This window comes from Oncorhynchus kisutch, linkage group LG19, assembly GCF_002021735.2.
Source record: "Oncorhynchus kisutch isolate 150728-3 linkage group LG19, Okis_V2, whole genome shotgun sequence".
In the NCBI taxonomy this organism is placed as follows: domain Eukaryota; kingdom Metazoa; phylum Chordata; class Actinopteri; order Salmoniformes; family Salmonidae; genus Oncorhynchus; species Oncorhynchus kisutch.
In genome coordinates, this window is record NC_034192.2 from 6,658,171 (window position 1) to 6,674,102 (window position 15,932).

The 15,932-nt window shown below is 41.9% G+C and overlaps 2 protein-coding genes across 4 annotated transcripts in view; one reads left to right on the forward strand and one right to left on the reverse strand.

The window, feature by feature from the left end:
* LOC109910310 (protein mono-ADP-ribosyltransferase PARP12-like) lies at window positions 1-14,899 on the reverse strand. The gene is made up of 13 exons (XM_020509462.2): window positions 13,335-14,899; window positions 7,551-7,686; window positions 6,964-7,297; window positions 5,932-6,090; window positions 5,606-5,656; window positions 5,383-5,509; window positions 5,023-5,188; window positions 4,783-4,903; window positions 4,468-4,564; window positions 2,391-2,475; window positions 2,089-2,219; window positions 1,369-1,520; window positions 1-1,226 (listed from the first exon to the last, which is right to left on the reverse strand). The coding sequence occupies exons 1-13, from the start codon at window positions 13,607-13,609 to the stop codon at window positions 727-729; spliced, it is 2,334 nt and encodes a 777-aa protein (XP_020365051.1). The 5' UTR covers window positions 13,610-14,899; the 3' UTR covers window positions 1-726.
* LOC109910311 (transcription factor ETV6) overlaps window positions 14,852-15,932 on the forward strand; it is a 17,640-nt gene continuing 16,559 nt past the window's right edge. The window contains exon 1 of one of the 3 annotated variants that reach the window (XM_031797553.1): window positions 14,852-15,225. In XM_031797553.1, the coding sequence (XP_031653413.1) occupies window positions 15,193-15,225 (33 nt within the window). In that variant the 5' untranslated portion in view covers window positions 14,852-15,192. Of the gene's footprint in view, window positions 15,745-15,932 lie in introns of all 3 variants that reach the window. The other 2 variants (XM_031797554.1, XM_031797555.1) reach the window with 2 other exon arrangements.

The window sequence follows — 15,932 nt, forward strand, 5'->3', positions numbered from 1 at the left end:
TAAAGCTCAAATCAAGTTTATTCACCCAATGGGTCAAACAACTGAATGACAAAGACATATTTACACAAGCACTGGTATTTAAACTTTCCTGCTATACCTTCCCGTCCTTACACATCTGGACAGCCAATAGATCTCTGTTGCTAGACAGGACTTTAGTGATTTCTGTTCTTTCTCACTTCATCTGACCTGACCTCAGCCCAAATTCCTCACTCCTCCCCAACTCATGGCTGTCTTGTTGACTGTGGCCTTTCTCCTTTCCATAGGATATCTGATGTCTAACCATAACATGTTCTGACAGAATGTAAACAGTCTGCATTTCCCTCCCTCCCTCCCTCCCTCCCTCAGTAACATGAATAATGCAAAGAAAACAGATGGATTATATTAATAAAATGAATGAAACCCATAATTGCACAACCATTGAACTGATGCACATCAGCAGATACTGTAAAACCACTGTACTGTAAAGGTATAAAGCTTATAATGTACACAACTACTTTTGTTGTGAGGTTCGCAATTTGCCATTATATAATGTCAGTAGCACTACAAAAATGCTTGCATTGTAGAAAACAGAACATCTAGTAATCATAGTAAGGTGCATCCCAATATTATCTGTAATTTGTCAAACATTTAACAGAGTGCTAAATCCATTTCTCTAATTCACAAAAGCATATGTTTTTGCCTCGGTTTAATATCAAAAGGTTCACAATTCACCCCTCGCAGTCAGCCTCAACTAATGACACAGGAGCTGTCAGGTTTAGGTGCAGGGGTTGGTGATGGTGTGTATGTTGGTGCAGGTCTAGGCGCTGGTCTGTATACTGGTGCTGGTCTAGGTACTGGGGCAGCCGCTGGTCTGTATGCTGGTGCTGGTCTAGGCGCTGTGGCAGCCGCTGGTCTGTATGCTGGTGCTGGTGCTGGAGCAGGTACAGGAGCTGGACGGTAGTATTGCTGGTATACTTGTGACCATGCATCGTCCTCACCATAATGGATGAGGTACTCTGGGTACACCTGGTGCTTCTCAAACACCACAAAGATGGAGGGGTTGCTGACGTCATCCACACAGCTGTCATAGAAGATGGTGTCCCCTCCGTCCTTCGAGGGGGGCCGGAGGAAGCTCGAGTGCCCTTTGATGTAATCTCCCACCAACACACGACAGACAAACATGGACCTCGTATTTAATTGGCCAGTGTAGCTGTTGGAGTATTTGGCATCCCTGGCAAAGTAACTCCCTGAAATTGGATGTTAGGGGGATGAAGGGGTAAGCAGTAATCATTCATCACAGGAAAATATATTATATCAACGATATATCATGTTGATTTATGTCAATAATTAGAATGACATGTAATAGCACAAGCACATGAGACAGCTCACCTTTCCCATAGGTTGTTCCATTTAGTCCACAGATCCGCCAGTCAAAGTTGTTAAGGCAGATGGCATCGAGGTATTTGGAGTCTGTGCCATGGAAAAGCTGTTTCTCCGTCACATTCCTCCCTCTGTTGTTCTTCTTCATGAGATCCCTTTGCCTTGCAATCAGAATAGATCAAATAAATCCCTTTGCCTTGCAATCAGAATAGATCAAATAAATCCCTTTGCCTTGCAATCAGAATAGATCAAATAAATCCCTTTGCCTTGCAATCAGAATAGATCAAATAAATCCCTTTGCCTTGCAATCAGAATAATAGAAATACATCTCTTTGCCTTGCAATCAGTGTATGTCCTCTAGAAGCACTGTAGACAGTGTGCAGAATGTATTGAAAATAAATGATTTGTATTTCCTTTTGAGATTATATTTGTGACAGAAAGTTAGTCGAGAGAGAGAAATATTGTATAATGTGCAATTATTGTGGGTGCAGTCAGGAAGTGAGCATCAGGCTGTATCACATCCGGCTGTGATTGGGAGTCCCATAGGGCGACACACAATTGGCCCAGCGTCATCCGGGTTTGGCTAGGGTAGGCCGTCATTGTAAATAAGAATTTGTTCTTAACTGGCTTACCTAGTTAAATAAAGGTTTTAAAAAAATCAAACATCTATTCTAGACCAATCAATAGGTGATTGTCAATTGAAAGTGTATGTAGTCTTAGGGAACGTACCACTGAAAGACTTCCCAAAGGGCTTTGTTCTGAATCCTCTCGATTTGGTGGATGCTGAAGCCTCTCATGGTGTTCTGAAAAAGTCCTTGAATCTCCTTAAACTCCACTGACGAGCACGGAAGGTCAATTCTCTGATAGGGACATGGTGGGAGACAGAGAAACTGTCATAATACACCATTAGCCTACCATGTAGGGACATATTGGAGCAGTTATTTTGCCCAGGAACAAAACAAACAGTCATCTCCATTGGTCTAAAACAGCAGGTTCCTTGCATCTGGCATGTACTGTATATAATATAATACCTTGTGTCCTGTTTCAGGGGTTTGTGCCTTGTCCCAGTGTCCTGGTAAAGCTCTGAAATTTGAGTGATTGATCGGAGCCCTTTTTCTGAAATGTAGAAGAACAAAAAAATATTCCTGAAGGTAAAAATGCAAAGAGACATTTGGTTGTCCAGTTCAACCACAAAATGTAAAACAAAAGTAAAAAAGGCAAATGGTTGCAGATAAATAGTAACCTGGCTAAATAAAAGACTGCTCTTAGAATTTTTAGACTGCCATTGTTTTGGGGGAAGTTTGTCTATTTCACCAAATATCAATATATTTATGTATTCTGTTGTTTTGAAGTTCTATAGCATTTTAATCAAGATAATCTATTCTTTCTGATGATGTACATATGTTTGGGTAGAGTATTATGCTGTGATCAATTGCTGGAAGTTAAAACTTCAGAGCTCGTCCCATTGTTTCCTATAGGGGAAATAGGGGTATGTCTGTCTATTTCGCCAGATATCTACAAAATGTATATATTTAGATTATTTTCAAGTCTGACAACATAATAAAACACTACAATATCCTCTTTGTAATGATGTAAGTCTGGGCAGCAAGCTCTGCTGTCATCAAACGCTAGTCTTTCAAATGTCAGGAATTACACATTACTGTTGAGGCTACTGCTCCATTGTTTCGCTATGGGGAAATTCTACAAGGACATGTCTGTCTATTTCAACCAAATATCTCACAATGTGTATATTTAGATTTTTTTTCATGTTGGACACCATTTTTAAATCAGGAGAATCTCCTCTTTTTAATGATGCAAGTCTGGGCAGCGAGCTCTGTTGTCATCGATCGCTAGACCAGAAAAAGTCAGAAGTAGCAATTTTTCTATACTTGCTCATTGCGCAGATGTAAGCACACTTGACACCACTGAGTTGTTATTTATAAAATAATATTTATAAAATAAAAAAGGGATACTTCTTTTGGTGCCATTTAGGGGAAATTGAATTCTAAGTATCACTTCATTCAAGGATCATGGTAAGACCCAGATGCAGACCGTGTTGAAGTAACAATGTTTATTACAGCAGCAGGGGCAAAGGTACAGAATGGTAGGCAGGCTCAGGGTCAGGTCAGGCAGAAGTTGGTAATCCAGAGATGGGGCAAAGGTACAGAATGGTAGGCAGGCTCAGGGTCAGGTCAGGCAGAGGTTGGTAATCCAGAAATGGGGCAAAGGTTGATCAAAAACCAGGAGGATGGGAAAAGAGAGACTGGGGAAAAGCAGGAGCTGACACAAAAACGCTGGTTGGCTTGACAAACAAGATGAACTGGCAACGAACAGAGACAAACACAGAACACAAGTATAAATACACAGGGGATGATGGGGAAGATGAGCGACACCTGGAGGGGCATGGAGACAATCACAAGGACACGTGAAACAGATCACAACTTCAGTCAGAAGAGGTTCAGCGAAGGTTTGTTTCAATTCATTTGCTATGGCCTCGCGCTGATGTCCCAGCTCAGCCAATGTTCCTTTGGCTGTTCTTCAGCCTTGGGTGAATATTTACTTATTCTATTGTCCAGCCTACCAGCGGAGCTAGCTGGTAAATCAAGCTCTTGCCGAATCCAGTCCGATAAAACATCTTCTACCCCAAGAAAAGTCTTCAATGCAGTTTTTTGCTGTTCTTTCAATTAACCTATTGCCTCCAGTTCTTTAATAACTGCTGCTATAGCAGCATCAACACCAACCTCCAGGCACTTCTCGTTGTCATCATCAACTAAACCACCCCCACAGATTATCAGAGGACGCTGATTGGTCCGGCTGTACGGTGGAGGGAGAGGGATGTGCTCAAATGGTTTGAATCTGGTCGTTGCCAGACTGTATCCGTGTTGCGAAACAGAATGTAAGTTTGCGTCATCAGGATGGTTCGTACAAGGCTATAGTGCTACGGCAAAATCAAAACGTGCACCCGGTCAGCTACTCCTCTTCTATAGACATCTTTCAATGCAAGAGAACACATGAGGAGCCTAGTGGTGAAGTGAGTGAACAATCCCCAGGAGAGTCATTTCAAGAGCAAATTGATCCATGCAAAAAACATTCACAGCTTTATCTTACCTGGTTTTGATAGTTTGTGCATCAGCTGAAGAGACAAACACAGGCCGTCTTCTCACAACCTTCTTGGTGGTGTACTGCTTGTTTGTTTGAATCATGTCTGAAAAGGAGCAGAGCTGTTGTAACAACAGACAGTTCACTTCACATGCAGATGTCATTGTTTTACCATAGTGACTCCATCGAGAAATCTCTCAATTTGTCACATACAGCAGTAGCTGTAAGAATCACTGCATATCTGTTCGTAATATACTATGTATGGTGTATATAGTTTTAAGGCTGCAGTTGGTTTATCTTCGATATCACGTCATCTGTGCTCACCAGGGAAACTGAATTCATAGGTCTGTGATCCCGCAGTGAACTCTATCACAGCCTTGTTGTCTTCCTGGAACCTCTTCTCCAGGTCTTCACTGGTGATGGTGGCTGCACTGTGTCCACTGATCTGTAGTGCAAGACAGAAAACATGGAGGTTATGCATTATTTGCATCATTTTTATTTAAAGAGGGACTGAACTCTGTCCTATTCAACCATCACTATTCAACAGTGCTCGTCGTCACTCACTGCTGATGCGTACTGGATCCAGTTTCCAAACTCGTCCTCCCAGAACCAGGCCCACTCCGTGGTGAGGATGAAGGTAGGCTGTAGCACAGAGGAGACGGTGGAGAGACGCCGGGCTTTGTTCAGGCCGCAGGTCATCGTATCGAAACACACAGGCTGGACTCCCCGACTAGACAAGAGAGAATAAAAGACAGCGAACAATCAGCAGTCACAATAGGGGAAGCTGTATATCACACTAACTAGAAGCGTATATGGCATTAATAACTCATTGTATTAGCAACTAGCAACATTTGCCCCCCATGGACCAAGAGCCCTACGTGTTACTGCCCATTCAAGTGAATTCTTCTTAAAGGTAGAGCCCACCTGTATGTCTTTGCTGGGTCGCAATAGTCCTTCTCAATCACCTCGTTGTTTTGTAGAGCTGTCCAGTTTAGTCCCTCCCTCACCTCCCATTGGTAGGGCATGGTAGAGTGGGCTTTAAAGCACTTATCTGAAATATGAGTAAAGTTAGGTGTTGAAGTCTTATGTTTATTAAGCTCTAAGCATTGATTATTCATAAAATTATGCTTTGAAAATGCTGTCTTACCACCGTGTATGCAACTGCCCTTGATGAAGTACATGCATATTTCAGCTTTATCTGAAAAAGAGAACTGGACATTTAATTTACCATGCCAATAGAATCAACATCTATACATTTTGATAGCTTGTGACTGGGAACTTGTTCTTAATGTTCATCACTCATCGGATCTTAATACCAGTTAATAATCATACAATACACTGTAACTGAGCACATAAAATAGTTTCTGCCAAATGTTATTTTAAACAAGAAAGCCACAATTAACCTATATGTTGATTCTTGACATCAATGATGTGACTGCATGACCACCATGCTACGTGCAGTATTGCCGTTACCTCGACTAGGTCTGTTGGACCTCTGGCTTGTGTTAAGGGCAGCGGTGGCAGCAGCAGCAGGAGTAGCAGTATCATGCTCAACCTTTTGGAGGTGGAGCGCCCTGAGTCTGGTGAGCATAGGAGCGGGAAATAGGGGTGCTGGAGTTTCTGCAGCAACCTCTGATAAATGTAAATATATTTTCCAAAAAGATATAATTAGCCTACTCCTGTCTGTACAAACATTAATAAAAGCATTCAAAATAATACAACAGAGAGCCGCAATTTGGGCAGCAAGCGCGCCAAATATCCAACTGCTTGTTGCGTTGTGGCCATAGACCTAGAATCCATGGAAGGGTCTTGGAACCTCTAACTCTGGCAATTTGACTGGTAAACTCATGAGTACACTCAAGATGCCTGCCAGTCCTGACTTCAATGGACACAACCATTCTGTGTATTCTAATTATATTGTTGCGGTTGTCAGTGAAGAGCAAGCTATAGGCCTTTCGTTAATGTCTAAATACAATTGCGGGAAAAACTTAGTTTGAAATGCAAATGCCTCTTGCTGAACAGAGAAGACTAATCTGTCTGCAGAAGCTACCAAATGTTTTCTCAACACCTGCCAATATTAAGCAAAGAACCAGTTATTTTGATTAGCTCAAGCGAATCGGCCATCACCGGTGAGTAGCCTACGTATATTCATGCGTTATCATGAATGGATCTTTATCATTGGGTAAGCCAGTGTCACTGGATATTTTATTTAGTAGCCTATACAGTAGCCCAGGGTTTCTTAAACCATGAGTCGGGACCCAAGTAGGCCCCTGGTCATGTGAGAGGTGGGTTGCAGTTATGAGAATGCATCTATATTCACACACTATTTCTTCTAACTCCTGAAGATATTAGGAAGTAGCATTAGGTTCCACTAAATGCTATGTTCTCATTAATTAAACAAACTCACTTTACCATCTTTACACTTTAGTAAAACTATATTAAGGTATAACACAATATTGTTTAATAACTTATGAGTTAACATGCTAATAACAGTGTCGGCCTTACCGTGAGTGCTCAGTGGGCCTCTGTTAGACTTGTTACTTGTGTTAGCGGTTGCATTAGCTTTATCTCTTTGATGTTGCCCCTTGCCTTGCTTGGCATGGTCTTGCTTTTGCAACCACTCGATGTTCATGTACACCGACTTCAGGGAGGCAATGAGCTCGTTGGGCACCCCTTTGTCCTGCAGGATTTTTAATGGGTGGGGTTCGTAGAAATCATGGCACCTGGGACAGTTGCAGCTACCCCTGAGATACATCTCACAGATGTGGAGCCTCTTGCATGTCTCGCCATCCAGGCATTTGCCATACTCTCCAACGCCGTTGTTGTAGTTGTGGCACACCTAGCAGAAGGAACTGTTTGTACGAGAAAACAATACACACAAACACACATGCATGCACACACACCCATACATATGCATGTATGAGTACACACACACACACACACAATATTCTGGGATATTCCATGTATATTTCTGCACACCACAGCACAAGATTGGCAGAACATGAACTTAATTTAGATCATGATCACTAAACACAACGCCTTAACCAGACAGAGCATACTTTAGCAAAGGAGCCTACTGCAGTGTTACATACTGGTGGTAAGAGGAAGCCATCATTCTGAAGCAGCAGGGTGCACAGCTCAGATCTGTTCAGTTCCTCCAGTCCGTGTTCTTTCAGGATTCTGCTGTTCTCCCCCGAGGTCATGTCATGGTTGAAGCGACATCCTCCTCTGTAGTCAAAAGTAAACATTTTCTTGATACAACCTTCCATCTCACTAGGCACAAACTGGTTGAATCAACATGATTTGTCAATGTATTGTAACGTGAAATCTATGTGGAAAATACACTCAGTGTACAAAATATTAGGAACACCTTCCAAATATTGAGGTGCACCCCCTTTTGCCCTCAGTACAGCCTCAATTCGTCAGGGCATGGACTCAACAAGGTGTCGACAGCGTTCCACAGGGATGCTGGCCCATGTTGACTCCAATGCCTCCCACAGTTATGTCAAGTTGGCTGGATGTCCTTTGGGTGATGGACCATTCTTCTTCTTTTTTTCTCATGATATCCAATTGTGATCCAATTACGATTTTGTCTCATCGCTGCAACTCCCCAACGGGCTTGGGAGAGGCGAAAGTCGAGTCATGCGTCCTAAGTTAAGGCTATCTTACAAACTAATGTAACAGTATTTATTTAAGTGATAATGCCCGAGACGCCAGTGTTTGGAGGATATATTGGCAAACCGTGCCAACATATCCTCCAAACACTGACTTCAATGGCATTATCACTTTGATACAACGGGTTACCAACATATTCAAATAATGATTGACATATTTTCATTAACGTTATTTAGATACATTTATTCATACAATTTCATCCTTCCACAAGATATAGTTCTGACACAAATCTAGGGTTGCTACACAAGCTGGTTGCCAGAGACACGACACAGTTGTTCGGGCTTTTTGTCCTGTATCAATGGACGCAACCCAGTCGTTCATTCTAAACGTTACATTGCCATACTGGTTGGTAACGTTCTTATCCCTTGCTTGCTAGCTAGCCAACTATGGCTAACTTACAGTCACGTCAAACAGTGCAGCCAGAATAACAACAAAGTAGCTGCATTTGCATTAGCTTTTTTCTAAATTACATTTATTTGGATACATCCATAACAATGAGCGATTTCCCCTGGTGTAAAAAAGGTGTTCACTCGTCAGGACACTGTTGTTCAGAGGAGCTAGCCAACAACACAGCTAACACAATCACTTAAAACTGAAGCTGAAAAGTCTGCAAACTAGCTGCACTCCGTTTAGTTGTACTTTTTTTCAATTGACATTTGTGTGTATATATCCATAAAAATGATGCCAGCTGATTCATGATTTCGACTGGCTGAGAAACGCTGCCTGCCTGTCTGTATCGTCACGACATATTATTACTATTGGACAGTTGGAGATTTTTTTAAATATTGAAACAATGTTGCAAATGTCGGGGAGACAGACAGCAAGGTTTATACAAATCTCTGCTGTTGAAAACTAAATGTCAGTCTCAAAGAAATGTGAGATAATGTCTAGATGCTTGTTACGTTCACCAGATTATGTGTTGTAGTTTGTGTTTTGCATGTGTTTATTTCAGGAAATGGCTTCCTGAAATCCCTCAAGCAGCTGATTGGTCGACTCCAGGGCTAATTGAAGAGCTGACCCCGCCCCCCTCGTCAAGACACAGCTGTCTCCAATTACCCATTCCTTCTGAAGCTATATAAAAGCCAGTGTTCTGTTCAGGAGAGAGAGATTTTCTGGGAGGTCATTGCAGAGAGATTGTTTGTGATAGGGAGATTTGCTGGGAGGTCATTGCAGAGATTTGCTGGGAGGTCATTGCAGAGATTTGCTGGGAGGTCATTGCAGAGATTTGCTGGGAGGTCATTGCAGAGATTTGCTGGGAGGTCATTGCAGAGATTTGCTGGGAGGTCATTGCAGAGATTTGCTGGGAGGTCATTGCAGAGATTTGCTGGGAGGTCATTGCAGAGATTTGCTGGGAGGTCATTGCAGAGATTTGCTGGGAGGTCATTGCAGAGATTTGCTGGGAGGTCATTGCAGAGATTTGCTGGGAGGTCATTGCAGAGATTTGCTGGGAGGTCATTGCAGAGATTTTGCTAGAGAGATTTGCTAGAGTTTTGGAGGTAGGGATTGCTGAGAGAGATTTTGCTGGGAGTTCATTGCTGGGAAGTTCGTATGTTTTGTGAGTTTGTTGCTCAGATAGAGCTTATTTGATGTCTTTTGTTTCTTAGTTTGTTTGTGAAATTGTTTAATATTCTTTTTTATTTGTTCCCAGGCGAGAAGGGGAAGGCACCTTGGGAGTGCTTAGGCAAGAGGCCCGCGGGCATACATATACCCGTAGTATATTCATTGTCTATGCACAATAGGTAAGACCTGGGCGGACCACCCCCTGTATTTTGGTTAGGGCACCAGGTGGTGCTAAATTAGGTAAGTAGTGGGTAGGCAGGTAAGATAGGAGAGGGGCGGGGGGGGGGCTTTGAGATTTACTTTCTTTGCTTTGGTTCCGTCCAGCCCCTTTTCCCCATATTACCGTGTAAAGGAATAAAGTCCTTGTAAACGGTCCCACATTCTGCCTGTTGTCATTCTTACTTGCACCTACAGTCCATACCTTTTTCACTTCACAGAGAGTTTAGTTGTAGCAGGGTGTTGCGTTCCCTCTTCATAGAGGCGTGCGTAACAATGCTTTTTATAAATTACCTGGCTGGGCTGATGAGACAGCAGATTGCGCAGTCAAATGGAACAGAGTAAATCGGCTAAATCTATTAAGTTAAAATGCCTGTGGTAACTTGTGGAATAGACACCGGCTGGATTGCGGTTTTAACCAATTAGCATTCAGGATTAGACCCACCCGTTGTATAATCAACTATAAATGTCTAATGTAATTACTGAAATTGTGCGTGCTCAAAATAGCATGCAAAGGTTGCAGGTCTGTCAAGGTGATAACATAGATGCATAAATGCAACATATCTGATATTGTATTCCCAACTGAAATTTGTTGTGGTTTTAAATGGTTGAGAGCGCAGTGATAACACATTTAGATGTCCCGCTGGTATGAAGGGATTCGGGAGACAGGCGCAGGAATGCATAGTTTTTTTTTATCACACCCAAAATTACGGCATGCCGTGTAAAGGCACTGGGACAAACACATAACAAAACACAGGGTTGAAACCCAAACAAAAGAGCGAGGAGTACCTTGAATAAATACACATGCGCACAATGATTAACACACAGGACGAGACCCGTAATCATCTGTGCAATCCACAACGGCATGAAAGCCCAAAACACACAGCACAGGTACTCACACGCACCAACGGACATTGGAACAATAATCGACAGCACCATGATAAACAAAGGGCACATATATACAAATACAATCAGTGGGAATAGGAGCCAGGTGTGCGCAATGAAAGTTCCAGAGGGATCCGTGACAGATGACAACTAAGAGCTTGATTCAATCTGTATCACCGAAGTTCAGCGCGATAGTACGATTGAAATTTAAACGAGCCCTAAACCAAAATCAGACATTGCTTTTCCATTGGAATTTGGTTGTGCTTTTAGATGGATGAGAGCATAGTGATCTAGAGGTGAAAGAAACGCACACCTATTTAGGCGAGGTGCTGGCTAGCAGAATGGAACACTTGAAAATAAAGGGGAGTTGCACACTCTAGGAGCTCAGATGCAAAAATGTAATGTCCAACGTTTCGACAGACAAGCTGTCTTCATCAGGGTATAATGACAAACACTGCGGGGTGACTCGTTTATATAGTGTCAAAAGACACACACAGGTGTCTGTAATCATGGCCGGGTGAGGCCTGATATCATTGGTTAATTTCCATATTAAAATAGCATACAAAAAACAAGAAGAGGCGGTTCTCAATCAGAGTCAGGTGATTATCGTTGTCTCTGATTGGGAACCATATTTAGGCAGCCAAATTCTGTGAGTGTTTTTGTGGGTGATTGTTCCTGTCTTTGTGTTTGCACCAGATAGGGCTGTTTTCGTTATTTAATTTAGTTATTTTTGTAGTTTCTGCTTGTATAGGGTTTTCCTTCATTTAAATAAATCATGAATCATCATCACGCTGAATTTTGGTCCGATCCTTGTTCTACCTCTTCGTCAGAGGAGGAGATAGAAGAGAGCCGTTACAGACTCACATTCACAATTTTAGCAGATACAGAAAAGCATATTTATATTCTTTAAAAAAAGAACCAGGCACAGATCTGGGGAAGTGTATCAAAACATTTCTGCAGCATTGAAGATCCAAGAACAGTAGCCTCCATTGTTCGTAAATGGAAGAAGTTTGGAACCACCAAGACTCTTCCTAGAGCTGGCCGTCCAGCCAAACTGAACAACCGTAGGAGAATTTAAGCACTGTATGCTTAAAAATACAGAAAAAAAAAAATTCTGACAGAATTAAGCATAGTGATTATGGCTCAAGATGACAGGAAAAGGCAGTTTGGGGGCCTAGCCCCCCTCAGACCACCCCAGAGATATCCTCACATACTTGGATTTTTTTGGGCATGGATTGTACTTGAAAACCTTAATAAAGTCAATATTTTATTTTGTGAATAAAGTGGCAATATTTTGAGAATAAAGTTGCAGTTGTATTTCAAGATTAAAGTAGGGGATTTGGTTAATAAATGCATACCTCCCTGGCTCCCTGTTGCTGTGTGCTCCACCTTTGAAATGCCTGAGTTAGATGACTGGTGAAACTATACTTTAGAATTGGCTTTAGTAACAAGGACATCCTTGCTCTTTTGGCACATAATAACCAAACTATTATAAGTATTAGGACCTGGAAGAGGTTGTGACTGCCACAGATTGGGTATTTTCAGAACGAGGAACCCCACGGACTTGGATGAGGTATTTAAGTCAGTGTGGTTACATAAATAGGTAGAGACGGGCAGGTTAAAACAAACAAATGGCCATAATAATCAAATACATTGTTCAAACAGGCGTCACTGCGCACTCACGCTTATCAATCTAATGTTCTGTGTCCTAAGAACAGCCCTTAGCCGTGGTATATTGGCCATATACCACACCACTTTGGGCCTTATTGCTTAGTTATAGCAGTCAAAATAAGTGAAATCGACATCCATTGATGGAAAATGTTTAACAAGGGTGAATTATCTTTTCTCTTGCGACATATTCTTAAACTCAGAAAGATCATTATTTTGATGGAAAACCTCATTTTACCTCAGCCTATGTTGTTACAAATTATGGCAATATTCCTTCCTAACTGCTAGATAACGGTTTATTGGATAAATGCGGCAACTCCTCTCTTGCTGTGGAACAAATGGAGGAATAGTTCTCAGGCCTTGTGCGTGGGTTTTGAGAGGTCATTGTTTAAAAAAATATTTTCTTCACCTGGCAACCCTGGTGGTTCTCAATATACACCAATAACGCCATAAACCAGGGTTCCACAACTGGCAACAACGGTTGTTTTATATTTGCTCCCCAAGTTTTCTGAGCCAAAAAAAACAAACAAATATTTGTACTTTTTTTATTTGGACATAAAATACTAAAAACACCAGGAGATCAGCTGCAAGTGATTTTAATTTGGGAAATATGTTCCACGTATTCAAAAGCATAATATAGAGAGACTTGATCGTAAACAAATGTAAGCAAGATTTGAAATTATTACGTTTCAGTGAAATATGATATCTGTTTGGGATTCTTGCGGTCAATTTGCAGTCAAATGATTTGTAATTATGATCCCTGCCATGAAGCAAAGGAAAGGCTATATGCCTTTCCCCAGAGCAGGCCTTGTAATTAAAATAGCGTCACGGTAACAACAGTATCAAAATTGGGAAGCGTTGAAGTTCCATACCTTCTCCGTCTGAATGGACAATCCCCAAGCATGAATCGTTTACAAAAATGTAAATTTCCGCATCCCTGGCAATCTTTGGATTTGCACAATCGAACTCCAGTCTTGGCTACCACCCTTTGCTCTCCGTTAAAAACAACAAAACAAAATTTCGCTCTATTCGCAATTACATCCCGCACCGAGACTTGCAAGTCACTGTAAAAATTTGCATCTAATTCATCGACGTTCATTGATCCACGATTAGCACAAATAAGTTTAGTTATTGTCGATTCCGTCATGTCTTCAACTCGTTATACACAGTTATATTCTTTCCATATGGTTCGGGACTCTGACGAGGAAATGATGTGTTGAGAAGGAAGCTGGTGAGTGAATCGAAAACGAAACTTAGTATAACTTTACTGATCATTCCTTCTTCTGCAATGCAATAAAGCGTTCATATTGCACAAAATAATTAGCAAGATCTTGACCCTAGCCAATGTGTTATAGTATTGATATAAATAGGCCTGGAATCTTTATCATTGGATTGTAAATATGGAGGTCTACTATCGCCTGTCTACTGTAAAAATACCAACTATGCCCAGTAGATGTCAGATGCATCCCATCCAAACTCTAGGCCTAGGGAAAATTCATGTCAGTCAAATCACTTTAAGTGATCAGAATTTAACATGTAACTATCAATATATTTCCATGAATTTGTTGCAATTTCCATCCTTACATTTGTGCATAATTGTTTATAGTGAGTGCCAGTTGAGGTTGCTGAGGGAAGGATGACTCATAATAATATCTGGAATGGAGTCAATGGAATGGTACCAAACACGTGGTTTCCATGGTCAACATTCCAGACATTATTATGAGCCGTCCTCCCCTCAGCAGCCTCCACTGGTGATTGTGCTGCCGTTACCATATGCCAGGGAGTTACACTCACGGCTGTACAGCAAGATTGAGACTCTCTCATATTACATTGGTGGCAGAGGTGGGATAGCCTCTGCTGTCTCTGGCCTATGTTGTAAGTGTACCATTGGGCTTCATGCAAAAGTACACATAGGGAGAGAAAATATTGTTATGAGAGTTTTATTAAAATATGCACCTTTTGGAGGACCCACGGGGACCTCTTGAAACCCCAGGGGCCCTAGACAACCAGCTGAGGGGAGTTCCTTACTAATTAGTGGCCTTAGTGCATCGCTCAAGTACAAGGGTGGAGCGAAAACATGCAGACACTCAGCCCTCCGTGTGTAAACATCATAGGCAATATCCCGATATGGGGTACCCCTTTAAGAAAGAAGTGGCTGCAGAAGAGAGTCTGGCTGCAGGCTAGACTAAAGTGTGTTTCTTGAATATAATTATTTAATTGGCTCCCTGGATCTCGTAGGCGTCTCATTCTAGCAATGAACCATTTGGAGATCTTTCTCCCCAATAAGAAACGCCTACGAAACTCAGGAAACCAATAAGGTAATTCTACGCAAGGAACGCCTTTTTTACCAGGCTGCAGTCAAATCCTCTGTAGCAAGTGGGCTGGGCTCAATACTGAGAATTCACGTAATTTCGCCGTTTACACATCCAAGTCAATGAGCAGCACCACGGAGATGTCTGCCTTTTACACCCGTCTTCCAGGAAGAGAATTAACCAACGCGTCGCCGAAATGTAGAGCACAGCACCTACAGAAAACAAAGAACTTTCACGCGTTTATGATACACATGGTTATATAATGGATCGATAACAAACCCTAAACGTATTTATTACGTGGCCCTGTAACCCTCCCCAAGTCAGGGAGTCGGGTGTGGGTGTTTTTTCTGGTTTATTTCAAAGAGGAGAACGAGAAAAGGAAAGTGGGAAGAGGAGAACTTCCTGAATTTAGCGAGACATGTCAGAATCCCCATCGCAGATCATAACCAAGGTATTTGTTGATTTTATAAAGCAGAATCAAGTTCTAGGACCCCGGGGTGAGATGCGCTTGACGCAGTCGTGTTGTTGACAACTGCATCGTGTGTGTTGGTAATCATCTGTTGCTGAGGGGAACGTTTCGCCGCTCTGTTGTAGACTACAGCAGCGCCTGGTAAGTCCATCCATGCTGCGCTACAAGTTTACCGACTTCGCAGCACACCTGAGATAAACGTTTTTCGTCAGGACGTTCGTTTTCATAGGCTATTGGTGCTTTTAAGACAACTGAGAACTCGGGGAAAAACGAGGTCAAATCATGACGTCAGTGATCTTGAGGTCGGAAAGTCGGAGCTATAGAAAGATGCGATAACGATTTATCCCAGTCGGAGCTCGTTTTTTTCTGTGTTGCTAGTTGTCATGAACGCACTGAAGTCAGAATTCAGAGATTTCAGAGTTCCCAGTTGTTTTGAACGTGCCATATGGCTTGTTTGAAAACCACCAGAAATGTGACTATCCTTATATATCGTATACACAGGTAATTCATTTTCTATACAATACATTTTGTATATGTAAACCTGACATGTGTAGGCCTAGAATATGTAAACCAGTTGCAGTGCATAAATGCATGGTGGTTATCATGTTATTACATTACAGTAACAGTCTAAAGATGGCTCTTCAAATTTCAGGTGACAAGGAAACTATTTGGGATTGTTGGGATGCAAC

Excerpts from the sequence above, each read along its gene's own strand:
- LOC109910310 (XM_020509462.2), bottom strand. The coding sequence starts at position 13,609 with ATGACGGAATCGACAATAACTAAACTTATTTGTGCTAATCGTGGATCA. Across the intron at positions 5,510-5,605 it reads GGGCAGTTGCATACACGGTG|ATAAGTGCTTTAAAGCCCAC; the intron begins GTAAGACAGCAT and ends CTCATATTTCAG. Across the intron at positions 1,227-1,368 it reads TGGAACAACCTATGGGAAAG|GGAGTTACTTTGCCAGGGAT; the intron begins GTGAGCTGTCTC and ends ATCCAATTTCAG.